The 9,582-nt window shown below is 57.9% G+C and overlaps 3 protein-coding genes across 3 annotated transcripts; 1 reads left to right on the plus strand and 2 right to left on the minus strand.

The window, feature by feature from the left end:
* Nucleotides 1-71: 71 nt before the first annotated feature.
* On the minus strand, nucleotides 72-1,029 carry EHS24_007022 (uncharacterized protein; the record flags this gene model as incomplete). Its single annotated transcript, XM_028622404.1, has 3 exons — nucleotides 72-168; nucleotides 215-878; nucleotides 939-1,029. 3 exons carry the CDS (start codon nucleotides 1,027-1,029, stop codon nucleotides 72-74), a joined length of 852 nt encoding a protein of 283 aa, XP_028477296.1.
* A 633-nt stretch (nucleotides 1,030-1,662) lies between these two features.
* Nucleotides 1,663-4,897, minus strand: EHS24_007023 (uncharacterized protein; the record flags this gene model as incomplete). Its single annotated transcript, XM_028622405.1, has 3 exons — nucleotides 1,663-3,207; nucleotides 3,255-4,705; nucleotides 4,747-4,897. 3 exons carry the CDS (start codon nucleotides 4,895-4,897, stop codon nucleotides 1,663-1,665), a joined length of 3,147 nt encoding a protein of 1,048 aa, XP_028477297.1.
* Nucleotides 4,898-5,817: 920 nt separating this feature from the next.
* On the plus strand, nucleotides 5,818-9,297 carry EHS24_007024 (uncharacterized protein; the record flags this gene model as incomplete). Its single annotated transcript, XM_028622406.1, has 16 exons — nucleotides 5,818-5,969; nucleotides 6,009-6,275; nucleotides 6,312-6,402; nucleotides 6,444-6,615; nucleotides 6,654-6,866; nucleotides 6,904-7,015; nucleotides 7,125-7,239; nucleotides 7,289-7,516; nucleotides 7,557-7,646; nucleotides 7,686-7,797; nucleotides 8,045-8,255; nucleotides 8,318-8,599; nucleotides 8,642-8,770; nucleotides 8,809-8,966; nucleotides 9,047-9,195; nucleotides 9,289-9,297. 16 exons carry the CDS (start codon nucleotides 5,818-5,820, stop codon nucleotides 9,295-9,297), a joined length of 2,490 nt encoding a protein of 829 aa, XP_028477298.1.
* Nucleotides 9,298-9,582: the final 285 nt, after the last annotated feature.

Here is a 9,582-nt window from a genome sequence, read left to right on the forward strand (position 1 = left end):
CAGGTTGGGGTGGGGGGTTGGCCCATGCCCATGAATGTGACGACCTGGACGTGACACAATATGCAGCACTCTCAACGGCCACCGAAGCGGCCAAAGAGGGCCTCGCCGACACCCGCTCCGACAATGACGGAAATGATCCAGTAGAGCTGGAACGTCATGACTGTGAGCCTGGATGGTTAGCTTCAGGATTGGCGAACCACGTAGCTACACTCACATGAGAAGATAGTGCAGCAGCGTCTGGAACGCCCAGAGACAGCCACGGGGGATATCGACACTCCACTGGAAGGGCCGGGACCAGCGGCGGCGGCGTTTGGGATCCAGTGTGCGGCGCACTGCCGTCGGGAGGTGGGCCACATCGTCCTCGATACGGCCGCTCTCGGGGGTGCCCGGAGATGGAGAACGCTTCTCGTCGAATGCACGCAGAGAAGGAGCTTCAGACTGGTACTGCGGTGCTGGGGCCGGGGCTGAACTGGAGCCACACTCGCCACCACACCCGCAGTCGCAACCCAGGGGCCCCGCCAGGTCCTTTTCCTTGTCGCCGCCGCCCGCAGCACCTGTCCTGCGGCAAGCGGTCCCGCATCCAGCAGACTCATCCACGACCCCGAGGGCCACGGACACTGCGCGAGCGGTTGCGGTGGTGGTTGCTGTGCTTTTGTCGCGAGCCACGGCTTGGGCGCGGTCCTCGCGCTCGTATTCGTATTCCAGGTCACCGGTCGCGACGGGCAGCGCGAACCCGACCTTGCCGCGTGCCCACGAGGCCGAGCACGCGCGCCAGAGCGCGTGCACGTACCGGTCCAGGATGGCGAGGAGGAAAAGGCCGATGCACACGCCTACGGTCGCGCCGGCCGACTCGGGCTGCCATGTTCGGAACCACAACACTGCCAGAGTCGTCAGCGAGCTGCCACAGTGGCCCATAACGGAGGGAGTGGTGTACTTACCGTCGCCGCCGATCGTGCCGTGGACATACATCTTCATGGTCATGGCGCTCGTCGACGAGCCCGACATATCCATGCCGGACATGTCGCTCATGGTGGGTGATAAGACGCGGTGGGCGCGTGGGAGACGGAGGTGGAAAAGGCGAGGGGAGGGCTTGAGGCGAGCAGTTTACGCGCAGAGGGGTCGCGGTTCAAGGGCGATGGCGGTGTGCTTGCGATCGAGACGGCGACGTACGTGACGCAGACGTTGGGTATTTGTAAGAGGAATGGAGCAAAAGTTGTGCGAGTTTGTGGATGCGTAACTCGTTGCACCCCCCATCAGGCCATCTCCACTCAATCCGCCACGAGCAACACCCCGCACTCGGAAGGACCAGCCGTTTGCTCGCGTGGGTCGGCTGTTGCGGTCATGCGGGTCCAACGGCTCGACGGAAGCAATTTGTGCCAATGGCAAAATGTACCGCACCGTCGGCGTCGATCACTTTCGATCGCGTCTGGGCGTGCCTGAGGCCTTTGTTGTTATTGCCGCGTCCAACTTGCGGCTGATAAAAAAGCAAACCGTGTTTGGAGTGAACTGCCGCTTCTATGGTCAGATGCAACAACAGAACAGTGAAAAAAATATACATATGCAAATGCAAAGAGGGGTGTATGTCTAACAGTGACAGGTCTACTGTATGCGTCCTCCAGTTCAACGCCTACTCCTCCACCGAACAGGAGCTCTCACTCTCGCTCAAGCCTCCATGGTCGCATCCTCCTCCACCACCACACTGTTCTTCCTGGGACGACCACGGCCGCGCTTCACAACAGGCTCGGCATCCACCGTCGTCTCCTGGACCACACTGTTCTTCCTGGGGCGGCCGCGGCCGCGCTTCGCGGCGGGCTCAGCCTCGGGGGTGCTCGACTCGCGCTTCGTACCAGCCACACCATCGGTGTTGTTGTTGGCGGCGGCCTCCTCGGCACTGACGGCGGAGGTGGGGGCGGGGGCAGTAGGGAGGTACCGCTGCTCGGACATCAACGGCTCGGCAACGTCGCCGGACGACTTGGCCTTCATACCCCACTTCTTTGGCGCAGGCGCAGCGTACTTGGCGTCGCCGTTGCCGCCGTTGGGCTTGGAGGCGCGGGGAGCCTTGGCCTTCTTGTCACCCTTGGCACCCCGCTTGCCTTCAGCACGGGAAGAAGACTCCGGGTCCACCTTGTCCGGGTCCTCCCTGTTGACATCATCAAAGACGATCTCAATGGCGTCAAAGTAATAGGCCATCTTCCACATGTCGGCCGCACGCATGGACTGGAGGTCGAAGGTGATGGCGACAACCGGCTGAGCACCGGATCCTGACTGCTGGCCCACGCTGTTGGGCGAGGGCGAGCGGTGGCGGAAGGCAGACAGGCTGGGCGGCAACTTGGGGTAGCGCTGGGAGAAGTGGTTGAGGACGAGATACTTTGCGTTCATGCGCTGGGCGACGGCGATGGCTTGGCCAAACGTGCTGTGGGCCTTGGCCTTGGCCATGTCGGCCTTGTCGTCCTCCATGGTCGCCTCGTGAATGAGAATGGTGGCTCCCTTGCCGTAGCCAACGAGTGCGCTACTCGGCTGGGTGTCTCCAGAGTAGACCACCTTCCATCCGTCCTTGTGCTCAATGACAAGACCGTGACACACGCCGCGGTGGGGGACGATTGGGGTGACGATCTCGGCAAGTCCGAGGTCGGTCATCATCTCGGTGATGGTAGCGGTGCTGCGGGACATGACCGTCGGTGCGAAGCGGAAAATATTGCGGAACGGCCACTTGCGCTTTCCAGCGGCGACCTCGAGCTCAGTCATGTCCGTGGCAGGCTCTGTTGCCATCTCCGCTACATCAGGAGGAGTGACGGTAGTGGCATTGTCAGAAGAGGACGCCGTCGTCGTCGTGGCCGACGCGCTTGCTTCAGGCTGGTTCTCCGAGACCCTCGGGTCAAAGTCGTCGAGGGCCATAAGACGCTGAGGTGCGGCGGGGGTGGCGTCTGCCAGAAGCTTGGACAATGACGAAATACCACTGGACAAGATCCTGCCGCTATCACCAACGGCCCACTGGCGGTTGCCCAAATCCTCAGTCGGTTCCTTGGGCGCCTTTTCAGTGGCTTGCAAGTCCTCCGCGGCCCACGGCTTCTTCAAACGAGCAGCATTGACCCACTTGAGGTTCTCGAGAGCCTCCGTTGGGACATCCTCTTGCCATGCGCCATTCTCCATGAGCATAAGAGGGATGGGGTGAGGGGAAATGAGGTAAAGGGTGCTGTGAATGCCATTCTGTGCCATGTCAGTCTGCGAATCTCATGGTTCAGAGCGCGACTTACCTGGAATCGGTCCCGGAGAATGTTCGCCAAGCCGAGGTGGTGGTCGGCGTGCATGTGGCTGATAAAGATGATACGCAGATCCTTGTACAGTTGCTTCAGTCCATCCGGACCGAAGCGACGACGGAGCTGGCCGAGTGAACCCTCGCCACAGTCGAGCAGCACTCCACCCCAGTTGGGGACGTCAAAGTGTGTCGACGACACATTGCGGTATTTTGAAGGGAGGGCACTACCTGTGCCGAGCGTAGTGACAACAATGTCGTCGCCGGGCATGAGTGGGACATTCTTACGTCTCTCGGCCTCCCGCTCAACCGCGTCCCTCGCCTTCTGGGCCACTGCACCAAACTCGGGATAGCGGTTGGGGAGGTCTTCAATGGCGGCTGCAAGCTCCTCGGACGTGGAAGGGAATTCTGGGTCCGAACCAGACCTGGGGCGCATTGCTGCCTCGCCATATTGGTGCATGGGCATCTGGAGGTCGTGGCTCAGGACAGTGACGTTTGGCCTCTTAAGGGCCTCGGGAAGTGGGTCCACTACGTGGTGTGTCGGCGGAAAAAAGTCGGGGTTGAGCGAATTGAGCTTGAGCTGCATCCATGCAGACGAGCTGAAGAGAGTCTCGTTGTTGCCAGTGGGGTCGGCGTAGATGTGGTCGGTTGTTTCGCCAAACGACTCCATCCACTTGGCGTACCGCTCGTCCTGCCAAACAGAGCGATCCACACGGTGCACCATCCTTTGGACAGTGTGCTCCTGCTGCACACCAGTCTGGTACGGCGCAAATGCGGAGGACGAAACAAGGCGCTCAAAGTTGTGCTCTCGGCAGTGCACGATAACACAGATGCCACCTGGGCCGCCACCAACCAGAATATCTTCGGGTCGGACTGTACGCTTTCCACCTTCAGCAGTTGGGTCGTCAAACTCAATGGCCTGGCCACTGGTAAGTTTGGAACGAATAGAACCACCGGGGACGTTAAGTGCCTTTGCCTTTTCGTTGTCAAACTTGCCGCGGATGGTGGCGGCCTGGCAAATGTACACCATGTCAGTCTTGACATCGGCGTCGGACGGGAGAGGGAGAGGGTAGCGATCGTCTGGATAACCAGGACGCTGAAGACCGGGAAGGGACATGGTAGGACGAGTCTGGGCGGGGAACATGTCCTCGAGGATGGCGTTGTTCCATTGCTCGAGCGTTGCAGGATCCATTCCGGCGGGGCCCATGGACGATGCAACTGGTGGCGACGCTGCCTCATCAGGTCGCAGCATAACGCCGTGGACCTTGAGCTGTTTGGCATCCAACAAGAGGCGGGCTTCGTCACGAGCGTCACGGGGGTGGGACGTCACCGCGATCCGGGAGTCGGTGCGCATCACGCATGAGCGGAATGTTGACATGAAATGAGCAGTGTCGGGAGGGCCAATAATCTTGAGGCTCTTCATGCCGGAGTCGGCAGTGCTCATCACGATACCTACAAGTGTCAACTTGAATACCAACGCACAGGGAACCTACCTGGCAGGCCACCACGTCCGGTGGCACCGTCTGGGAGAAAGACAGCCTCCATGTACTTGAAGCTCTGGCCCTTCTGGAGGAATGTGCGCTGCGCGCCCTCACCAGCACCAAACAGCAGTCGGATGGTGTCAAAGTTGACGAAGAGGGACATGTCGGTATCAGTGCCCGGCGCCGAGAGGCAGCGCACTTTCCATGCTGGGTTGTTCATGGCGCGATCGTCGACGATCTTGTGTGCGGGGACTGTGGACTGGTGCTGGGTCTTGCGTGCGACAGAGGTGCCGAATGAACGAGTGATCCGCAGAGATGCTGCTGAATCAAGGCGGTGGACGCCTCTTAGTCGAGATATGAGATTAAGCAGCTTGATGACCTGCCAGTGGCGACAACGGTGACTCGGACAAGACGGCAATGGCAAGTTAACTGACTGTCAACGGAGCCGAGCGACCAGAAGATCCATCCATAACTGAAATCTCGGACGACATCACGTGACCACATCCCAAAGGGCACAACAACCGACATTTGCTTCCGCGCTCCCTCGCACCGTTCCCAAGGTAGATAAATGGCCAGCGTCGCCGCCTTTTTTTCTTCTTCTTCATCCGCCCCTCCTTATAGGTGAGTTTTGACACTTTTCTGCTCCTTTGACTGGCCGTGTGCTGACAATATACAGAGTCGCTTGTGCGCTGCTATTTCCACAGCAAACAGGTGCTCGGAAGGGCGTAGAGCGAGATCCGTCTCCCGCCGCTTTGCCGGTCGGAGGTTCGTGCAGCAGTCTTCCATGGTTCGGTCCAAGCCCGCATCACATCACAGTGTGCAGGAATGAAGGATGCGCGTTACATATCCCCAGCCCATTGTAGTTGTTTCTGTACACCCCATGTACTCGTTGCCTCTTGTCCTCCTATGGTGCTCTTTGCTTTCGCTGCGCGGTTGAAAAGTTCGGTCCTCGTGAAGCGGAGATCGGTGTCCGCGTTTGTCGCCGCTGTCGTCACCGGCGATCGCCGGCTCCGAACGGTGCAGCCCATATGGGCCAACCCCGCATCTTGCTCCTCTTGCTCCTCTCACTCATCCTCACTAACCATGCTGCCCGCCCTATCAGCCCTCCTCCTGCTGGCCGCGGGATCCCAGGCTGTCAAGCTTGATGCTGCCACGCACAGCGAGCTGCTGCTCCAAGGCCGCCCCCAGGTCGGTCTCTGGAAGGCGCTCTCTGCCGAGGCCGAGATGATGACATCGTGGGTGTCGCAGCTTGATATCAATCACTGACCTGACAGTGAATCTCAAGTGGTCTTCTCTGCATCCAAACCCAAGTATGAGGCCTACTGCTTTGACCAGCCCATCTCCCACTTTGAGCGTGGTGTCAAGGGCACGTTCTGTCACCGCTACTGGGCCGATGCTACCCATTACCGCCCAGGCGGTCCTGTCTTCCTTCTCGATGGCGGTGAAACTAGTGGTGAAGACAGGATTCCCTTCTTGGAGAAGGGTATTCTCCAGATTCTGTCTGAGGCTACCGGAGGTCTGTCTATTGTCCTGGAGCACAGGTGAGCTAGCATATCGTTTCGAGAGCTCAACTTCAGGTATTATGGCGAGTCGGTCCCCGTGCCCTCGTTCTCGACGGACGATCTCCGCTTCCTTAACAACGCCGAGGCTCTGCAGGATTCTGCCAACGTGAGTCTCGATGTACTAACATTGTCACTGACCTCTTGCAGTTTATCAGCAACTTTAAACCTCACCCGTCCCTCCTCAACGTCACCGACGATTACACATTCCACCCCAACAACACCGCCTGGATTTACTACGGCGGTTCATACGCCGGTGCCCGTGCCGCTCACATGCGGATCGAGTATCCTCACCTCGTTTGGGGCGCAATTGCCAGCAGCGGTGGGTGTTAAATCTCTCGTCATTGCTGACCCATTCAGCCGTGACCCACGCGCAGATCAACTTCCCTCAGTACTTTGACCCGATCCAGGAGTATGGCGATGAGAAGTGTATTTCCGATCTCCAGATGGCTGTCGGTGTGATCGACGCGCTTCTTGACCTGCCTAGTCCTGTCCCCGATCTCGTCAAGGGTCTCTTTGGTCTTTCCGGGCTTGAGGACGACGACTTCGCGGACGTTATTGGATCTCCTTTCGGTGGGTTTCGTCGTGCGCTCTCTGTTGACCCACACAGGCTACTGGCAGGCTCAGAACTGGGACCCCAAGGTCGGCTCTGACGGCTGGAACGACTTCTGCACTGCTCTCACCAGCGGCAAGGCTGACAGCAAGATTGGCCTTGTCAAGATGTGAGTAATGGTTTGGCGGGGCAGACTGACAGTAGCCCGGCTGTTGTCGTAAACTACGCCAACTACATCAACAACAACGTTGCATCGCGCTGCCCTACGGATGTGGAAGAGGTCAGTTTTGCCGACCATATGCGAAGCTCATCCCCAGTGCTTTGGCTCTCACGACGACTCCAAGTTCCAGGAGACCGACCTTAAGCAGACTTGGCGCTTGTGGCTCTTCCAAGGTGGGTGCCAGAGCGAGGTTCTTGGACTCACCTTTCAGTCTGCACACAGTGGGGCTACTTCATGCCTGCTCCCGAGGATGGAAGTCCCTCCATCATCTCTCGCCGTGTGACTCTCGAGTACACTTCCAAGATCTGCAAACAGGCGTACCTCCCTGGCGAGCACTTTACTGTCCCCGAGTGGCCCGATGTCGAGGAGGTCAACCGTCGTGGCGACTACGCCATTGAGGCTGACCGTCTGGCGTTTATTGATGGTGACCGTGACCCTTGGCGTGTGATGGTGAGTTTTTGAATCCTGTGGCAGGATGCCAACTCTACAGACCCCTCAAAGCGATGTGGCACCAAAGCGCAAGTCGTCCGTCAACAAGCCACTTCACCTCATCTACGATGCTATCCACCACTATGACGAGGTAAGGTGATGCTTTAGGAATTGTGGCTGACCTTTTAAGAACGGCCTCAAGGATCACTCCAAGGAGCCCGCCCGTATCCAAGACGTGCACGAGTTTGAGGTCCTGTTCATCCAGGAGTGGCTTGCTCAGTGGCGCGAGCACCAAGCTGGCCGTGAGCAGTAGATGTAGATTCCTTCCATCCTAGAACGAACAAGGCAAAAATGCTAGATCTCCAGTCGCCGCATTGCATCACTCACACAACACGCACATACACACGCACACACGCACGCACACAGATGCAACTGCAAGCGTCACCGCCTTCCAGTCCCCTATATACACGAATGCACGGCACCCTCTTCCTTCTCTTCCACTCACATTTATCATGTCCAGTGAAGTCACGCACTTCGCTGACCGACTAGCCACCCTCCTCGTCCCCTTCACTGCCGGTGGGGACACTCTTGACATAGCCAAGGTCGCCCCCCTCAATGCAAGCCACTACAACCAGACCGATCACTCGTTTGACGCTGAAATCTGGGACTTGATCCCTCTCGGCCGCGGGGGTGGTAACCTCATCGAGAGCTGGAAGCAGATGACCTCAGCCGCCGCGACGAACGCCGCCAGGGCACAGCGGTACGTTTGATATGCTAGGACACATACACCGTACATACCGTACTCCCATCGCTGACCGCCAGAGCCATCGAACCCTTGTCTGGACATGAGTACAGCCTTACATCGCTATCCAAGGCGGTTCCCTACCACGAGCGCGCCAGCATTGCCCACGCCGCAATGCATCTGGAGACGCTGTGCCACACGCTGTTTGACCTCATGAACGAGGACTCCGAGGGCACGAAGCTCGTTCGCCCACTTGTGCGCCCACACCACATGGTAGCACAGCATAAACCACGACACAAGATTGAGGGTTTGGATGTGCTGGTGCCACGTCTGGAGAAGGTACAGGCAGAAGGCGATGTCGAGTGGGTTGAGATGCCTGTGATGCCTGTTTCTCACCCCCCCAGCTTTGACAGCGGCGACTACTTTTCCGCCCTGTGCCGATACTACACCGCTCTTGTGGAGCTCTACCCTTGGACAAGCACGCCACTTCTCTTTACCTATCACGAAGCGTGTGAATATGGTATCGCCCAGCTGTGAGTGGGCATTTGCGGCATGAAGCTAATAGGTTCAGCAACTCTCGGCTGTGGGAACGCATCGCCGCTGCTGCACTCAAACTCGCCCCGACGTGTCCCAGCCCACAGAGCATGTACCATGCGGCTAAGGGTGCGGCTGACGTGGTCATCAACATGCGTTTTGTGGCCCGCAGCGTACTCGCTCAAGCGTTCCACCGTAAGTGTAGGATAATTAATAATATTGCCATCAATCGATTTTTTCTCTTTCTTTCGTTCTTCACTTACACGCAAACGCAGACAACGGCGAAGCGTTCAAGGCCCTGGAAGAACAACAAGCAGTCGATTGTGCTGAGCTTGGAATTCGTGTAGCTGCTTCTGGTGCAGCAGACGACTGGGCTCACTCGAAGTGTTACACTCGCCACGTTTGCGCCGACACATCAACGGCGGTAAGTGCGACGAACGAGCCTAAACCCGCGGAAGAGGCTGTATGTCCTGGTACAGAGTGGTGAGAGTAGATAAAGATGGATACTTCAATCCAGGACCTTTGATGTGATTCGCTTTAGTAGTGCTTTGATGTATGGGTGGGCCACAATGGTATTCGTACACTCCATGGCCTATGTTTACAGAGGAGTTTTATTGGCAGTTGTTAGCACTTGTCAGGTTTTATCAGATTCCCGCAACCAGATTGACTCAGAGATCAGAGATAAATGAATTTCATCTGAATTTCATCTGTAGGCCCCTCCCTCACTTTGTAAGTCATGCTCAGTCAGGCATGAACTACGGCCCCGCTCATTATGCTGCCTGCCACCTCACGGCCCACGGGCCACGGGGTT

The sequence above is a fragment of the Apiotrichum porosum genome (genome assembly GCF_003942205.1).
Source record: "Apiotrichum porosum strain DSM 27194 chromosome Unknown scaffold_4, whole genome shotgun sequence".
NCBI classification, from domain to species: domain Eukaryota; kingdom Fungi; phylum Basidiomycota; class Tremellomycetes; order Trichosporonales; family Trichosporonaceae; genus Apiotrichum; species Apiotrichum porosum.